The 20,101-nt window shown below is 42.3% G+C and overlaps 1 protein-coding gene across 1 annotated transcript; it reads right to left on the bottom strand.

Annotated features, from left to right (window-relative positions):
• Nucleotides 1–1,420: 1,420 nt before the first annotated feature.
• Nucleotides 1,421–4,892, bottom strand: LOC120528264 (zona pellucida sperm-binding protein 4-like). The gene is made up of 12 exons (XM_039752393.1): nt 4,696–4,892; nt 4,491–4,612; nt 4,340–4,412; nt 4,110–4,268; nt 3,850–4,037; nt 3,488–3,585; nt 3,286–3,413; nt 2,428–2,617; nt 2,206–2,353; nt 1,979–2,054; nt 1,696–1,818; nt 1,421–1,566 (listed from the first exon to the last, which is right to left on the bottom strand). Exons 1-12 carry the CDS (start codon nt 4,847–4,849, stop codon nt 1,445–1,447), a joined length of 1,581 nt encoding a protein of 526 aa, XP_039608327.1. The 5' UTR covers nt 4,850–4,892; the 3' UTR covers nt 1,421–1,444.
• Between the last annotated feature and the right edge of the window lie 15,209 nt (nt 4,893–20,101).

The following is a 20,101-nucleotide window of genomic DNA, read 5'->3' as shown; positions in this document are numbered from 1 at the left end:
TGACAGACAGCATGGGATTCTCAAAGCAACTCTCCAAAGATCTGAAAACAAAGATTGTTGAGTCTCCTGGTTTAGAGGAAGGCTACAAAAAGCCATCTCAGAGGTTTAAAACTGTCAGTTTCAACTGTAAAGGAATGGAATCAGGAAATGGAAGGCCAAAGGCACAGTTGCCTTTATACCCAGCAGGTATGGAAGGCCAAGTAAAATACAAGAGCGGCATATGCCCAAGCAGGATTGTGAGAATAGACAGACAACCCACAGATCACCAAGAACATCTTGCTGCAGATGGTGTATCTGTACAATGTTCTACAATTCAGCGCAATTTGCACAAAGAACATCTGTATGGCAGGGTGATGAGAAAGAAGCCCTTTGTGCACTCACAACAAACAAACAGTCACTTATTGTATGCAAATGCTTAAACAAGCCAGATTTTGGAATAAAGTGCTTTGGACTTCTGAATTTAGGTTTTGGTGAGAACAAAAAAGGACTTTGCATGGTGGAACACAACATTCCAAAAAACCACCACACACCCCACCACCGCTACCTCCTATCAAATTTGGTAGAGGTTCCATCAGGCTGTGTGGCTAGTTCAGGGACTGGGGCCCTTGTTAAAGTTGAGGGTCAGATGAATTCAACCCAATAAACAAAATTCTTCAGGAGAACGTTCAAGCATCAGTCAAAGTTGCACAGGAGTTGGATATTCCAACAGGACAAATGACCCAAAACTCAGTTTGAAATCTACAAAAGGCATTCATGCAGAGGGAGAAGTATCAAGTTCTGGAATGGCTGTCAGTCCCCGGACTTTAATTGAGATTCTATGGGAGAATTTGAAGCAGGCTGTCCATGCTTGGCAGCCATCAAATTGAACTGGAGAAATTCTTTGAAGAATGGTCAGAAAACACCTCCATCAAGAATTTAGACGCTGTCCTCCTATAGCCTGTGATGAGTGTCTGGAGGCAAAAAAAAAAAAAGCCTCCACCAAGACTTGATTTCATATCTGTTGGGGTGCCTACATTTATGCATCTGTCTAATTTTGTGATGCATATTCTGTCAAATAACCTTAATGTCCCTGCTGAAATACTCCGGTTTCCATAGGTCATACTAAAAGGAAGTTGCTACTTTGAAATAAGCACACGTAGAATTAGAGAATCCTTCAGTTCACTCCAAATACCTGTTGGCACTATAAACATCTCATGGTCTGGAAATTTTCTGGAGAACTGCCAAGGAGAGTAGGGTAGGACGCACTGGAAACATAAGCACCTATCAAAGGTGGACCAGGACAAGTGAGCAGGGATGATGGGTGTAAGCAGGCCAAACTCCAGCCACCACCCTGAGCTACAGCATTGGATTTTGGCTTTATATCCTCTGGATTACATCTCCCTCTACACAAGATGGTCTTGTCATTCAAGAAAGAGACTTCTGCCAGTCAAATAGCAAAGATTTATTAAAATTTCAGATTCACTTTTTGCCAGTTGAACCCCCTCACTGCAAGTACAGCCAAAACCAGCACCAGCATCAATAAAGCAGCCGCAGTTCCCAGCACCAGGTATCCAGTGGGAAGATGGGCTATGGGAGGAAGACAAAGGACATTTACTCTCCATGCCATACAGTGAAGGATGAAGACAAAAAGGACTTAAAAAAAATCCCACAAGCAGCATTGTGGTCCAATTTGGCATTAGGGCCAAGATGGCATACCTTTCTGCTCCAACATGGATGTCTCCAGTCTGTCAGCCTTCACCACAACTGCACCACTGTGAAGGAGCACATTCTTCCTTGAGAAACCCAGGTCAGCAAACTTGTCAGCAGCTCTGCCAGATCCTTCATACAAGAGTAGTAGGAGAAGTTCAAATAAGTCATTAGGGGCCATCTTTGGAAAACCAACTGCTTAACCTCTTGTTAAAATGAGAGTCTATCCATTAGAAACATGGAGTCAATGTTCTACTAAGCCACTAGTCAGTGTTTGAAGTAGGCTACTCACTTCTTGCAGGGCAGCTCTGAGTACAGGGGTCTGTGGCAGAGGGATAGCATGCAGCAGCAACACAGTAGATGAAGATCTACAGAAAAGAAAAAGTTCATAGAAGACCCAAAACCAGACACCTACAATTCTCCCTCAGTTGTATTGCAGGACAATGGAATCAGCTACTCTCCAGAATGGAGGGCCTAGAGAATTTCATGAACCACAAGATTAAACTCCAATATTTCCACCTTTTCAGCCAAGGCTTGCTGAGCTGCAGGGTCCACAAATGCAAACATCTCAAACACAAATCTCTTGTAATGACTTGGGTAGGCCACTCCAGATGTGCTGTCCACAGTCACCAAGCTGGTCAAATAGTTGTCCCCTGTGTATGGGCATCTGGGCAAAGCAGACCACCAGTAAGCACTGAACAGCTAATTTTGCCCATGCACCCTCACAAAGTGGGCACCTACCCATTCACCAGAAGGCTCCAATGGGGCTGGCTGGAAGCAGAAGGTCCAGGGGTGACCCAGCAGTCCCCAAGAGTCAGCACAAGGTTAGGGTCAGTCCTGTTCACGATGTGCACTTCCACAGCCACAGGATCCCTCAGAGTTTTGGTCACTGGGTAGTCAGCATCCACATAGTAGGAGCCATAGGAGGAATCTGGCCATGGAAATGAGGGGTGGGGGTTGTTACCTAGAAGCATCACACCAACAATCCACCAGGCTATTTATGAACATTAAAGCCATTTTGGGAATGATCAGCAAACCAAACCATTAGGGACTCCACCCTTTACAGCATTGTCAGGCAACCAGTGCGCCACGAAAACTTTTGTAAAATATTTAATTGCTAGTGTTTTTGGCCAATTAAAAAGTTTATATTAAAAAAAAAAAAAAAACCCAGATTGAACAAATTTTGAATGCAAGTTAAAATTTTCACTGTTAACCATTCATCAGAAGACCAGCGGTGTCAAAAACACATCTTGTGAGACTTTAGTCGTTAGATCTCGCTCACTGTACAGATCTGGAAATGAAGTCTAAAAAAAAATGCGAGAGACTTAGGATAAGTGACAAGGAAATGCGTGCCTGTCTTTTGTAAACTGATCCTTGCATCAGTCTGTGCTGAAAACCAATCTCAATGATCACATAAGATTTATCTTTTGAAAGACATAAGAAATCAAACTTGCAATCTATGGACAATCACCAATAAACAGTTAATTTTACGTCATCACAACTTTATGGGGAGTCCCTCAGATGCACGACGGGGGGAAAAAAAAAAAAGACTTGGTGCACCACAACTTAAAAAGGTTGCCGTTCACTGCTCTACAATACCTGTTGCAATGACCAATTCCAGGTCAAATGGCCCTTGCTCTACTACTGGAAGAGGTGGCGCCACAGTATACACCTCAGCCTCCACTTGCACATCCTGGCTTCCCGAGTAGGTGCACTGGAAGAACAACCTGAGGAGAGAAACACCACATCATAGCAGGTAGAGCACATTTAGGGTTAGAGGAAGCAGGTTCAGAAGCCTTACTTGTAGACACTGTCCCTGGTGATGGAGCCCTCTGGACCAGTCCTCACAGTGATGGCAGCAGACATGGTGTTCTGGTAGGTCACATTGCCACCAGCCACCTGAAACAGGGACATGAATCACTGCTGGCTACCAAAGGGTTGTTGCATCACATTTTTAGGTCAGCAATCAATATTGTACTTTAGAGCAAAGTATTTAAAACTAAACATGAACCAAACCTCACCCTTTACAAAATGCAGATAGATCTCATGCTGCTTTGGCAATCAGACTAAGTCCATATTTAACCAGACAATATCTGGCAAGTGATCCAACATTAGTAGCAGTTTGCTCTCTAGCTACTGAGCATCCCCCAGATGGAGTCTCACCTGAACTGTGCTGCCACATGCACGGACTGGAAACTGGTACATGACAAAACTGGTCAGGCTGGCCACAGGGCTGCAGCTGGAGGAACTGCTGTCCACCAACTGGATGGACCCAAGATCCAGGGGAGGAAGGGTCACATTTTCAGACACCACCACCACAAACTGCCCATCCAGGGTGCACTGCACAGTCACTGATCAAAGCAAACAAGCATGAATATCCAGCAGCAGCCACCTTTGCTCATTCACACCCCACAACCACTCACCATCATTGGCATAGTAGCATGGACTGGTGCTGCTGCTTGAATCGTAGCAACAGTTGTTGGCTTCACAGTCTGCTTGAGTGATGGATGAAGACCCTCCACAAGAGAGCTTCTCACTGGCTGCAACTGCACATCTCTCAGCAACACTCCCAGATCGGCGAGCTGCGATGGTCAAAAGCACATGGAGTGTCTCTCCCATCTTCTAAGTGTGCCAACACAGAAGAGAAACCTACCTGGTTTAGGGCATGTGAAGATTTTCACATTTGATCGAGATCCAAAGGCAATGGTCACGACATACTGGGAGCCCTAAAGACAACAGGAGAGGTTAAAACCAATACAAGATACACCGCTTGATTAAAATCGGCAACCAACGGCGGTAGTCACCTGCTCTGCCGCATAACCGTATGAGGAAGACAAGGGCACCGTTAGCGTGGTGCGGCCAGAGATTTCACGGAGGACGACTCCTAGGAGATTGTTGGTCACTTTCACCAGTCCGCCTCTCGTATCTGAGAAAGAGAAAAGTGGACGATATTTACTTGAAGACGCAGGCGCTGACAAGTCCCAGTGGTCGAGAACACGCCGCACTCACTCTGGAGAAAAGCGGTCGGAGAGCCTGCAAATGATAGAGTCACCGACTTGTCGCCGTCGCATTTCTTAGTCACATGTAGGTCCCCAAACACAAACTGAGCGACCGACACGCTCACGACCAGCCCGAAAAGACTCCAGCAATCCAAACGCGCCATGCTGTGAATGCGCTAAACAGGAACACGACATGAACAAGAAAGCGCGCGAGCGGGTTTAAATCATCGGCGGCGGCGTGCACGTGACTCATTAGGGAGAAGGCGCGAGAATAGAGCGCGGGAAATCAGTGGCACTCCTTCTGCTCGTGCGGCTTTATTGAGCAATCAGCACGTCACGGCATCGGACTGATCCGTCCAGACGAAGACCGTGTAGAAGTGACCGCTCTGAGGGGCGAACTGTCTGTTCATTTAATGAGGGTAAGCAGGAAAGATCAACTAAGAAAAGGAGACGAGAAACGTGACAGCTACGAGTATTTCTAAAACGGGGCTTTGCAAGAAAGACAGTTTGAGAATGACTCGTTATGTAAGTACAAAAATACACCGAGATAAGGAAGGTCTGACTGAGGGTCCTTACAAAAAACAAACCTGGTTAATATTATTTATGTATATTTGAAAATAAATGAGTAGAATTTATATCAGATGAACTGTTTTATTTGAAATTATTTTTAAACAAGAATGTCCTCAGGGCCGTTTCAAAACTAAAATTTGTAACCTCCACACACACACATCACAGACACACATATAATATGCTACTAACACAGATTATCACTTATTTTTTTCAACCAAAATACATGTCAATAGAATAATAAAAAGACATTAATAATATAACATTAGAACTATTTTTCATTTAAATTTTGTATGTATGAAAACATTCATAACGTATATAGTACAATACATTAACAGAAAAGAACCACTTTGCATGTAAATAACTGATGCACACACTTCATAAAGTAAAGAGAAGCACGGCAAATGAATAATATTAGAAACTCATCGCTATTAAATGGAGGGACTTAACATTAGAAATAACATTCTTTTTAAAGTCAGACACGCCTTGACTTTCTGGCAGCAGAATCATTCCTCACGTCACCTCACCATATCGCACATTCCTAGACGCGTCTCTGGCGATGCTCATCAATGAAGGCCTTTGAGATGGCTGGTCTTGTGACATTGTAGCCCTCAAGTTATTTTTTATGAGCTTCACTTTCGAGACGTTTCATTCTGCAGACGCTCCTGGCGACTGTATCTCTGATGGCTCTACGTGTATTCCAATGTATTTCATGTAAAGAGTTTCTTGCAAGAATAACCGTTCCAGTATGGATATGTTAGCGTTAGGAAATATCCATTTCTTGTGCCAGTGCTTTCCCATCACCATCAGCGTAACCACTCAGGGCATTTTTTTAGTTGGGAGGGACAACTGGCACTGTGCTTGTGTAGCGCTATAACGTGTCCCTGCATGATGTCCCCCTGGTTGTTTCTTGGCTACAGTTTCCCTGCCAGGGCCAGTGCTCCTGCCTCCACGTCCCCCTCTCCTCAGGCTCACTCTCGGTCTCCACCTTATACCACCCGACAGGAGGAACAAGCCAAGCTGGCAGCGGGGCGATGACAGGTGGAATCTGCATGGAGTTGGTCACTCACTGAACTTTGGTTGGCTGTCACTTACAATTCGCCCCTCACGCTTGGAGAAAAGGAGGCGGGGACTCGGACCCAGTTGTGTGTCTGTCTGGCAGGTTGGAAGACCAGTGGGCGAAACCTGACGCCTGGTCCTGGCAGCCAGCAGCTCACTGCAGGACTTAAAGCGTCTCTGCCTCACGATCACGCGCACGAGATGTCTGGCACGCTGCCTGCACAAGTCTCTGAAGCAGCAGACAGATTGTGTTGTGCAGAGTGCAGGCGCTGCTGAGGCGCACAGCATAAACATGTCTTCGTGTTCTGGTCCAGACAATTACAAAGAAAATGATTACATCTTGCCTGAAGAAGGGGCCTGAGTTGCCTCGAAAGCTTGCATATTGTAATCATTTTAGTTAGCTAATGAAAGGTATAATTTTGCTTGACTTTTCACTACATTCTAAACAAAATAAAGATAGGAATCTTTATTGAAGGATGCAGTAATGCGCCCTGACCACTAGTGGGCACTCTAGTCCCTTGCCCGGAGAGCCTATGCCCAGAAACGGCCATGTTAACCGTGCGTTTCCGGACAATGGCGAATCCTAACGATTAACTGCATTTTTTACGTATACAGTAGCGCACCAGTGTATCTGAATGCAGTGTCACCAGTTATTAAGATATTCTCATTAGCTGAGGGAATAAAGGGGATTTATTGACTTTTATGTCGGATCCGTCAAGGTGTTCAGGCCCCTCTGGCCGCTCCTTAAACTCCACCGCTGGTGAAGTGCGGAATTCTTTTCATTTTTTCACCCCACTCTTGTTTTGCTCGCTGCGTTTCTCACACACAACGGCACTGCGATGTCAGCGGAGAGAAGAACCGGCGGCTCATCATTGGAAAAGTGGAAGTTTCCTTTTATTGATGCGTGTGCCTGTCTTTTCTGTCGCGGTTGTCCTTGAAACAATCCGTGTCCGATTGTGTTTGATTTTAGGTGTTTTTTTTTTTTTGCATTTAGTTATTAAATTATGATGTCGTGTTTACCGTATGTAACTTTTAACTTTAACTGTAACTCGATGATGTGTTACAATTCCAGCGGTTACAATGTTGATCAAGCTGCCGAAAAGTGCGATGGAAAAGAACGAAAATCTACTGGGGTCAGAGGCCCCGACGCCCAGTTTAACTTTGCTTGTGTCTGCACCCCATGTTTTACGATAATAAAATTGCTACTATCATATAATACGTGGACAAAAACATATATGTAGAAAAACGAATTATACATTAAAATGTCCCGTATGTATGTAGCATGTATATATTTAGCACGTCTCGTCTGTAAAACCTACTAAAACCAGATTTCCCTCTCGGGATAACAGAAAATTGTTCGATACATTACTCATAAACTGCTTTTCCTGACAAACTTTTATTCATATATTCACGTCGGAGAACAATCTGACCGCTAGATGGCACTGTAGCTTAATGTTTCAAACGTTTCGCAAGCTCGACTCTCCCCAAATTCAATTGTTTTATTCGCAAAACAGAATTATTTCATACATTTCTGACAACCTGCAAAACGGATATTATTTGTATGTCGTATAACAATCTGGCCGCTAGATGGCACCTTAATCCCATGCTTTTAACGTTTCACAAGCTCAATTGTTTTGTTCTCATTCATCTCTCAAAAGCCCAATTGTTTTTGTCACCCGTAGTTTGCTCGAACAGCCCAACGCCAAGCAGGGGTGGCATCAATCTAATACCGTACTTTAACCCAGAGCTGCTGGCAAAGGCTTCAGCCCCCACCGTTCTGGCTTGGATGCATCACGTTTGAGATGGAATGACTGACTACTGTAGCTCTTTGAAGATCTTTGGTGTCACTGTGGCTTTTAAATTGGCCAAACAGACAGAGAAATGGGAAAGGCACTATATAATACATATACGGTAGTAGCTGTTGTACGGTCCTTCGTGCAGAGCCAGTGAAATTCTTCCCTGCATGTCTGACAAACATGCAAAATTATTTTACTTGTGAATAGTTGTTTTCATTTGCATGCATGAAAATAAATATTATCATATGTGAACATCCTAATTCTATTTTTTATATTAAGTATATATAACATTGAAAATAAGTGTGATAATAAATAACAAAGGGCTCCCTTTTTTCACATATACATTATGATCATAAATCAATATAAGATGATAGTCTGAAGTCATGCTAATATTTTATTACGGATATCCATCTTAAATAAATGACAAGTGTGCGTGTGTGTGTCTGGATATTCATCATATTCCTATGTCTCTGTTATATGCCATTTGGTATGAGGTTCATAAAAGTAGTGCTAATGTCTATGATGTGCCATCTGTTGGAATGACAAATGTGATGCATTTTATTACTCATAACAAACTATTTTTACATTTTTAGAGAGGGGCAGAAGTGAAAGGCACTATAAAGAGTACTAGTAGATGTACTGCCCTGCAAACAGCGTCCAGTGAAATTCTTATCTGCTTTTCTTAAATTTTATAGAAGAGACAGGTGAATAGCACGTCTGTGATAGACAGAGAGTGAAACGGATGTGAAAGTCAGATAGCTAATGTGGAAATAAGGAACACAGAAACAGAAAAATTTTTTGGGCTAGCCACCCTAAATTATTGAAAAAGCAGGTATTTGCAAAGAAATGCGTCTTTACAGGTTAGAGTCCGATACAGAACTGAGTAAAACTGAACAAAATGGCAGCTACATAGTTGAACTGGAGGAAGTGATGTCATAAGGGCCATAACTGGAAGTGATGTCAGAATGACTGGACCCAGGAATAATGTTCTTCAACTCAGGTGGGATGTCCTCCAGCTTGTCTGCAGAGGAAAGAGAACAAAGGGTTAGTTAACACTGCCATCCCCTGGTCTGGCATGTAATTGCAATTATTTGAGCCCATGTCACACACGTGCCTCCCATTTGTGTGACACGAATGTCCAGACCCATTGGGTCGGCCGGCCCAAACTAAGAGGTTGTGAACTGGAGAAAAAGCATTGGCATAAGTATGGAGAGATGAGTTTGAATCCTGGTGAAAAGGGTGAATGGTCATTAACCAGGGTGAACTCACAGCCTAGGAGGAAATATCACCAATGCGTAATCACCCATTTGATCGTCAAAGCCTCCTGCTCCACTGTCAAACACCTGGTTTCCCAGTCCAACCGTTTCTGGCTCAGGAACATAATGGGATTCTCTTGCTCAACACGGCACCAAGTCCTATGTTTGAAACATCTGTATGTAGGATAAAAAGTAAAGAAAAGTCGAGATCTTTTAACACTGGTGCCAACATCAGGGTCTGCTTTAGGTCACTAAATGCAGTGCTTGCTTTTACATCCCACAATGCACTGTTTACGGCCTTCTTTTGTGTCAGATTGGTCAAGGGGCGCTGCTCTCTCAGTGAAATAGAACCCAAACCAGCGGTAGTACCCTGCCAGTCTGAGAAAGGCTTGGACTTGCCTCTTGGGCCAGTTATCAACTTCTGAACACTGTGGCTTCACCTTTCCCCTGCCCACCAGGTAGCCTAAATCTTTGGCTTCAGTCAGTCCAAACAAACATGCTCCATAACTAGTGTAAGGAGTAGTGCTTGAACCTGCTCTAGGTGATCCTTCCACGTGCTGGAATGGATGATAACATCATCCAGGTAGGCAGCACAATAGGAATTATAGAGGCAAAGCATTCTATCCACCAGAGGCTAGAAGGGTGCAGAGACCCTGCGTAACACAAATGGAAGGACACGGGATTGCCAGTGTCCACTAAGGATGGGTAAATGCAGACTTGATCTTAGCCAATAAAGGAACTTGCCAGTATCATTTTGTCATGTCGAGTATGGTGAAAGTCTGTCGAGTCACTCGAGGAGGTTGTCCACTTGCAGCATCGGATAAGCAAAAAAAAACCTGTGTAACCTAATTGAAGTTATTGCAAAACCTTCAACTCCTGTCAGGCTTAGGGACCAAGACAATAGGGCTGGACCAAGGACTATGACACTCCTATTTAATACTTAAGTCCAGCATGTGATTGATTTTAAGTTCCACCTCTGCCCGTTTTGCAGCGGGGAGCCGCTATGGGTGTCCTCTGATAATCAGCATGGGTTCTGTCACAATGTCATGCACGATCACAGAGGTCCGTAATGGGTTCTCACTTACCACCTTGGGCAGAGACAGGATAACTGCTTCCATCTCCTGTTGTTGATGGGCCCTCAAATTGGGTTCCAAAGTTAAGGGTTGTTTTTCGAGCAAAGAAAGAACTGGGCTGTCCGGCGGAGTGACTGGCGTCCTTATCCTTCCAGAGCAGGTTAAAGTCGTATAACCATTTGCTCAGTTTACGTTTTGGTTGTTTTACCAAATAAGGAGTGGAAGAGGCTACTTGATTAACTTTGTAAGTGCCTTTCCAAAGAGCCAACAATTTAGAACGTGAGGTGGGCGCTAAGATCATGACGCAATATTTGGGGCGGAAATTCCTGAAGGGCCTTACCATGGACACATTTATGGGCCTGTGCTGCTTGCACATTTTCCATGTGTTCTTGATGGACGGGACAATGTTTTCCAGTCGTACTGATAACTGCATGATAAAATCAAATATTTTCAAATATATTGTAGTATATTTGTGGATGGAATGGCCTCTTCCTCCCAGCTTTGTTTTAGAATGTCCACAATATTGTCAGACATATAAGAGTGAAAGGCCTGTGGAGGCTTGGGGGACATTCCAATAGGTAGATAATACGAGGGGAATTAACAGATCCCAGGCTTCTCCTTTCTTGCTGGCCAACTTGCATAGCCTTTCTTTTAGGGTCTGGTTGAACTTCTCCACTAAACCATCGGTTTGAGGATGATACGCCAAGGAGTTTAAATGCTTTATCCCTTGGTCTGTTAAGACTTCCTTAGAGATGCCATACTCTCGCAGAGACCACTACCAATTCTTGTGTGATTGGTTTTGTATTGGCTGAATGAAGAGGGACAACTTCAGGGTACCACAAGGACAATAATATATTTACGTTGTCAATCTGAGGGCTCTAGGGGTCCTACCAAATGGAACTCAATTTGCTGAAAGGGAACATCAATAAGGGGAAATGGGGACCACCAGAGAGCGGCCCTTTTTAGGTATTAGACACAGTTGACAATCCGGGAAGGAAGTACAATACTGTCAATCCTCCTCATTAATCCCCGGCCTATTGAATCAGAGCTTAATGTGCTAAAAAGCTTTTTCAGTCCTCTAGTGGACTCCCAGGAGGTTGGTGTGTATGCTAATTCACAGATCTGCCACTGGTAAGACTGCAGAAGTTTCAACAACATCCGGACACCCTAATGCCCGAATACCCAATAGAGAATGTCATTATTTAGAACAAATCAGGGTATAACTGTGGCATGAGATGTTATGTGCATTGGCCATTTATCTGAACCGCTATGTTTTTTGCAAATTTCAGGGAATCATCATTCCACTGATCCCGTGTAATGGAGACCAGAGTTTGCCTGAATTGAAACTGCTATAACGACCAACCGCTTACCCAGACCGTCCACTACACTACCAAGACTATTCATTAGATAACCTGAGGCTCCTTGATCTAGTAATAAGCCATACACCTTACAGAGGACAGATGAATATTCAATTATATATATATATATATATATATATATATATATATATATATATATATATATATATATATATATATATAAACTGCTCAAAAAAATTAAAGGAACACTTTGAAAACACATCAGATCTCAATGGGAAAAAAAAATCTTCCTGGATATCTATACTGAAATAGACTGGGTAATGTGTTAGGAACGAAAGGATGACACATCGTTTGATGGAAATGAAAATTATCAACCTACAGAGCCCTGAATTCAAAGACGCCCCAAAAATCAGAGTGAAAAAATGATGTGGCAGGCTAGTCCATTTTGTCAAAATTGAATTGCAGCAACTCCAAATTGTACGCAGCACTTTGTATGGCCCCTGTGTTCTTGTATACATGCCTGACAACATCAGTGCATTGCTTCTAATGAGATGACAGATGGTGTTGTGGGGATCTCCTCCCAGATCTGGACCAGGGCATCACTGAGCTCCTGGACAGTCTGAGGTGCAACCTGGTGGCATTGGATGGACCAAAACATAATGTCCCAGAGGTGTTCTATTGGATTTAGGTCAGGAAAGTGTGGTGGCCAGTCAATGGTATCAATTCCTTCATCCTCCAGGAACTGCCTGCATACTCTCACCACATGAGGCCAGGAATTGTCGTGCACCAGGAGCCACTGTACCAGCATAGGGTCTGACAATGGGTTCAAGGATTTCATCCTGATACCTAATGGCAGCCAAGGTGCCTTTGTCAAGCCTGTAGTGGTCTGTGTGACCCTCCATGGATATGCCTCCCCAGACAATCATTAACCCACCACCAAACTGCTCATGCTGAATGATTTTACAGGCAGCATAATGTTCTCCATGGCTTCTCCAGACCCTTTCACTTCTGTCACGTGCTCAGGGTGAACCTGCTCTCATTTGTAAAAAGCACAGGGCACCAGTGGTGCATCTGCCAATTCTGGTATTCTATGGCGAATGCCAATCGAGCTGCGTGCTGCTGGGCAGTGAGCTCAGGGCCCATTAGAGGACATGGGGCCCTTGGGTCACCCTCATGAAGTCTTTCTGGTTGTTTGGTCAGAGACATTCACACCAGTGGCCTGCTGGAGGTCATTTTGTAGGGCTCTGGCAGTGCTCATCCTGTTCCTCCTTGCCCAAAGGAGAAGATACTGGTCCTGCTGATGGGTTATGGACCTTCTATGGCCCTCTCCAGCTCTCCTATAGTAACTGCTTGTCTCCCAGAATCTCCTCCATGCCCTTGAGACTGTGCAGGGAGACACAGCAAACCTTCTGGCAATGACACGTATTGATGTGCCATCCTGGAGAAGTTGGACTACCTGTGCAACCTCTGTAGGGTCCTGGTATCGCCTCATGCTACCAGTAGTGACACTGACTGTAGCCAAATGTGAAACTAGTGAAGAAACAGTCAGAAAAGATGAGGAGGGAAAAATGTCAGTGGCCTCCACCTGTTAAACCCTTCATTCCTGTTTTGGGGTCATCTCATTGTTGCCCCTCTAGTGCATCTGTTGTTAATTTCATTAACACCACAGCAGCTGAAATTGATTAACAACCCCCTCTGCTACTTAACTGACCAGATTAATATCCCATAAGTTTCATTGACTTTATGCTATACTCTGATTAAAAAGTGTTCCTTTAATTCTTTTGAGCAGTATATATATATATATATATATATATATATATATATATATATATATATATATATATATATATATATATATATATATATATATATATATATATATATACACATCAGAAAGTATTCACAGCACATTACTTTTTCCACATTTTCTTATGTTACAGCCTTATTCCAAAATGGATTAAATTCATTTTTTTCCTCAGAATTCTACATACAACACACCATAATGACAACATGAAAAAAGTTTACTTGAGGTTTTTGAAAATTTTTTAAAAATAAAAAAAACGGAAATATCACATAGTTGTCCTGAAGCCACTCCTTTGATATCTTGGCTGTGTGCTTAGGATCGTTGTCCAGCTGAAAGATGAACCGTCGCCCCAGTCTGAGGTCAAGAGCGCTCTGGAGCAGGTTTTCATCCAGGATGTCTCTGTCCATTGCTGCAGTCAATTGCTTACCTTTATCCTGACTAGTCTCCCAGTTCCACCACCATGCTTCACAGTAGGGATGGTATTGGCCTGATGATGAGCGGTGCCTGGTTTCCTCCAAACGTGACGCCTGGCATTCACACCAAAGAGTTCAATCTTTGTCTCATCAGACCAGAGAATTTTGTTTCTCATGGTCAGAGAGTCCTTCAGGTGCCTTTTGGCAAACTCCAGGCGGGCTGCCATGTGCCTTTTACTAAGAAGTGGCTTCCTTCTGGCCACTCTACCATACAGGCCTCATTGGTGGATTGCTGCAGAGATGGTTGTCCTTCTGGAAGGTTCTCCTCTCTCCACAGAGGACCTCTGGAGCTCTGACAAAGTGACCATCGGGTTCTTGGTCATCTCCCTGACTAAGGCCCTTCTCCCCGATCGTTCAGTTTAGATGTCCGGCCAGCTCTAGGAAGAGTCCTGGTGTTTTCGAACTTCCTCCACTTACGGATGATGGAGGCCACTGTGCTCATTGGGACCTTCAAAGCAGCAGAAATGTTTCTGTTAACTTCCCCAGATTTGTGCCTCGAGACAATCCTGTCTCGGAGGTCTACAGACAATTCCTTTGACCTCATGCTTGGTTTGTGCTCTGACATGAACTGTCAACTGTGGGACCTTCTATAGACAGGTGTGTGCCTTTCCAAATCATGTCCAGTCAACTGAATTTAACACAGGTGGACTTCAATGAAGCTGCAGAAACATCTCAAGGATGATCAAGGGAAACAGGATGGACCTGAGCTCAATTTGGAGCTTCATGGCAATAGCTGTGAATACTTATGGACATGTGCTTTCTCAGTTTTTTTATTTTTAATAAATTTGCAAAAACCTCAAGTAAACTTTTTTCACGTTGTCATTATGGGGTGTTGTGTTTAGAATTCTACAGAAAAAATTAATTGAATCTATTTTGAAATAAGGCTGTAACATAACAAAATGTGGAAAAAGTGATGCGCTGTGAATACTTTCCCGGTGCACTGTATATGTATATGTATACAGTATATATATCCTCTTTAATTAAAGCCCTATGTGTGTCCAGGTGTCCGTGTGTGTGTCTTCTGGTGAAGTGTGCATGAGCGGGGTCACACGGCACGTGTTCAGTCTCTTCCTGTGCATTTCCTGTGCAGACACACACATAGGCGCATGAGAGACAGACACGCACACACAGGCGCGTGCACGACAGACACACGCACACACACAGGCGCCCACGCGACAGACACACGCACGCACACACAGGCGCACGCGGGACGCACACCACACACAGGCGCGCGCGGGACGCACACACACACACAGGCGCGCGCGGGACGCACACACACACACAGGCGCATGCGGGCGCATTTTCTTTTCTTGGTTGTTTATTAGATTACGGATTTTTCAAATGTTCATTTTTTTCCCTGTGCTTAAAACTCATTAAAAAAGGTGTTTTTAGCGAGCGGGTTGTAAGGCTATAGCGCGATATCTTCCAGTCTTAATTTTCCTCAGTTGTTCATAGTTTCCTTAGTGTTATTCAATGTTTTCACATTTAGTTTACTATTACACTGTGCATTCAGTGGTATAATTAACTATATTTGTGCTTAAAAACGTAAAAAAATATATATTTACATACAGTTCATACGGTCCGGAATGGATTAATTGTATTTACATACAATCCTATGGGAGAAATTACTTGGGTACACGACCAAATCGGGTTAGAGCCAGAGTTTTGGAACGAATTATGGTCATGAGCCGAGGTTCCACTGTATTACTGTCATACAATATTACAAGCATTTTAAGGAAATACAAACCAGTATTACTGAGAGAGAAAATTAAAGGCACACAATACAGTGACGTATATTACAGCTACATTAAAGGTCCCTTGCCATTGAATATAAATTGTTCATACTAATGTTTATGCACTACTGTTCTAGCGCCCGTTATTGTAACGGGCTTAATGTCTAATATATATATATATATATATATATATATATATATATATATATATATATATATATATATATATGTGTGTGTGTGTGGGTGTGCACAAAACACCACTGCCCCAATGACACCAGTGACTAACTATTATATAAGACACAAATATGCAAATATTTACAGACCCCTCCTTCACCCCTAAACACTAACTGAACAAACACAAACACAGATGAAATGATAAGCGGTAGTTGAAATGAAAATGATGGACGTGTCCAAAAGCTAATAAAGTCGGCAAACGTTGCATATTGGCTGGGGTGAAATCTCGCTTCCCCACAACTATACAAAAAAACCGACCTCGCCGGAAGGGTCCTTGGCAGTGGTTGGCAAATGTCCAAACCCCGGGGTTTCTCAGTGCTGGCTGTTGTATTAATAATCTGGATCCTGAAGAAGCAAGTAATGGACTGGTGCGATGTTCGGAATTGTTATGATAAGTTTGTTAAAATATTAAGGTTAATGTCACTGTCTCTGTACAAGAAATTATTTAATGGATTCATTCACTTGTGCCGGCCAAGTTTGGCACACAGGGGCTAGGCGCTGCATTTAGGAACCACTAGTTTAGCAGTTTGTAAAATGAAGGGAACAACTGCAAGGGTAGGCATTGTACTATTCTTGTTTTTTTGGGGTTGTGGTTGAGTCCTTTACTTTCCTTGTTTGGAGACCAGAGAAGACCGGCATGTGGGGCAGCCAGTATATAAGGCTTAGACGTTGGCCAAACACTTTGAAGCTGACGGCCGGATGATGTTATCGTCATCCGTCCTGAAAATCCTTTCAGCGCAGCGACGGAAAATGCACTGTAAAAAATATTTTGTTGGATCAACCTAAATAAATTAGGTCACAAGGTAACAAGCAATTGAATTGAGTTCTTTCAAACTTTAAAAAGTATTTGAGAAAACTTAATTCATTTGAGTTTGTTTTAACCTTTTTAAAAACTTGAATAAAAGCAAAAAATGTATTTAGCTCAAACCAAATTTCTATATAAACTCAAATTAAAATTTCGTCCATCATTATGATGCCAACTTAAATACTTAATTGGACTCAACTAAATATGTTCTTCATGAGGTGTTGAATTCACTGTTTGTTAGGGTGAAGTTGTTTTTAATAAAACAAACCACAACAATGTTTTGTTTAAAACAATGGATGCAAATTTATTTAAAAATGAGTGGTAAATTTTGTACAGTTGTCAAACATGAAACATTTCACCAGAACAAGGTTCCAACAATTATGACTATCAAAAGAAAAACCTTTATACAGTGGGTACGGAAAGTATTCAGACCCCTTCAATTTTCACTCTGTTATATTGCAGCCATTTGCTAAAATCATTTAAATTATTTTTTCCTCATTAATGTACACACAGCACCCCATATTGACAGACAAAAAAAAAAAATTTTTGAAATTGTTGCAGATTTATTAAAAAAGAAAAACTGAAATATCACCTGGTCCTAAGTATTCAGACCCTTTGCTCAGTATTTAGTAGAAGCCCCCTTTTGAGCTCATACAGCCAGGAGTCTTCTTGGGAAAGATGCAACAAGTTTTCACACCTGGATTTGGAGATCCTCTGCCATTCCTCCTTGCAGATCCTCTCCAGTTCTGTCAGGTTGGATGGTAAACGTTGGTGGACAGCCATTTTTAGGTCTCTCCAGAGATGCTCAATTGGGTTTAAGTCAGTATTGGACTATATTGGACAAGTGATGAGCAGTGCCTGGTTGTCTCCACACATACCGCTTAGAATTAAGGCCAAAAAGTTCTATCTTGGTCTCATCAGACCAGAGAATCTTATTTCTCACCATCTCAGAGTCCTTCAGGTGTCTTTTACCAAACTCCATGCGGGCTGTCATGTGTCTTGCCTCTCCTCAGTGTGTGGAGACAACCAGGCACTGCTCATCACTTGTCCATTACAGTCCCCACAGTGAAGCATGGCGGTGGCAGCATCATGCTGTGGGGGTGTTTTTCAGCTGCAGGGACAGGACGACTGGTTGCAATCGAGGGAAAGATGAATGCAGCCAAGTACAGGGATATCGTGGACAAAACCTTCTCCAGAGTGCTAAGGACCTCAGACTGGGACCTTCCAACAAGACAATGACCCTAAGCACACAGCTAAAATAACAAAGGAGTGGCTTCACAACAACTCTGGGACTGTTCTTGAATGGCCCAGCCAGAGCCCGGACTTAAACCCAATTGAGCATCTCTGGAGAGACCTAACAATGGCTGTCCACCAACGTTTACCATCCAACCTGACAGAACTGGAGAGGATCTGCAAGGAGGAATGGCAGAGGATCCCCAAATCCAGGTGTGAAAAACTTGTTGCATCTTTCCCAAGAAGACTCCTGGCTGTATGAGCTCAAAAGGGTGCTTCTACTAAATACTGAGCAAAGGGTCTGAATACTTAAGACCAGGCGATATTTCAGTTTTCTTTTTAATAAATCTGCAACAATTTCAAAAATTTTTTTGTCTGTCAATATGGGGTGCTGTGTGTACATTAATGAGGAAAAAAATTAATTTAAATGATTTTAGCAAATGGCTGCAATATAACAGAGTGAAAAATTGAAGGGGGTCTGAATACTTTCCGTACCCACTGTATGTGAATTTGTGCTTTCTACAAGCTAATTTAAAGGTAGTATTTTATAACCCCGTTCACACATCAGTGAAATTACATTCATAGAAGTAATCACATTTTCAGCACATAGTTCCCACAAATTGCATTCAGTTGTCAATTAGTGCAAAGAAAACATGAGCAATTGGCTCTAAGCCTATAAAACACAAGGCCAGTCTTAGCCATATGCAAACATGGTGACAGTGAAACAACTGCTGCATCAACAACTGTAACATGTTCCTTCAAACGCTATTTCTATATATTTACAGAGAACACTACCGATTCATGCAAATGCAACTCCATTTTTTTTTTTTTTTTTTTTTAAATCTGGAGAGTAAAGACCTATTAAAAGTTGAATACATCAAAACTGAAAACCAAAAACTCGAATGACAGAACATACATTACATTCTACATTTTCTCATTCACTGTTAAGTAGCTTGGTGTATAAAGTCTGTTCTCTACATGATTTTTTCTGTTCATCTAGTTGTATGAAGATTTTTTGAAACATCTCGAATGTCACTTTCAATTCATTTGGATAACTCAAGTTTAGTGTGTATATTAGTCCAAACAGTATTGCATAAGCAGAGGCAACTGAAGAGAGTTCATTCATCACCTCAACACCCTCAATGATGATCCCAACATCTGCAAATGAACTAAAAAGTTCATCACCCTCCTTCCGGATAACGAGGATGCCCATGGTCATTCTTTCCACGTCTTGTTCAACTTTCTCAACTTGACAATCCTGTGGGACATAATTCCAGAAAGTAAGCTATATGTATACATTGCACAAGTAATGGTACATTGGTAATAGCCCACCCTGCTGCTGAACATTTCATCAAGTCAAAGGGAAAAATCCGTCAGAAAAATGCCAATAACTTAAATGTATCAGAACATTGGTTAGATAAACAATAGATTTTTTTTCATTATGTCCCAGACATCTGCGCAAAAATGTTAATGCCATATTTTTTTATTGTGGATGCACAGTGAATGATAAAATCATCAGTGTTAAGACTCCTAGATGTTAGAACTGAACTTTCACTAGAATGAATACCATGATTAAGTAGAAGGCAAATTTTACAGAGCAATATTAATCACTTTGTAAAAGATAAGTTTATTTGTACTTACCAGATAGTCTTTTAACAGGCACTTGTCATCCTCACCAAGATAGAGAATAAGGAATCTATGCACTAATTCTCTTCTTGTGTTGATGTCACTAGTCTGAAAATGAGAACAGTACTACGATTTTAATATATATATTTAGTTTTTAAACAATGTCTTATTTTGCATGGTTTGTATCATGACAAACTTAGCTTTTCAGATAAGGCCACGTTTCACTGTACCTGATACAAAGCAGTCATTTAGTTGCTAGTTTTGACTCGTGTGGCTCCATCTTTGCTGCTAATGAGTTTGATGAGCTGACTGGAATGTCTGTCTAACTCTGAAAAGAACCTGGACTCAAGGGGAACAGTTGTGACGAAGAGATTTTGCATTAATCTGAAACACATACAAAAAAACAAGATTGAGGCACAGCTAAATTGAAAGTAAAAT

Source organism: Polypterus senegalus, chromosome 4, assembly GCF_016835505.1.
Source record: "Polypterus senegalus isolate Bchr_013 chromosome 4, ASM1683550v1, whole genome shotgun sequence".
NCBI lineage: Eukaryota > Metazoa > Chordata > Cladistia > Polypteriformes > Polypteridae > Polypterus > Polypterus senegalus.
The sequence above is the reverse complement of the archived record's forward strand: the minus strand, read 5'-3'. Positions and strand labels throughout refer to the sequence as shown.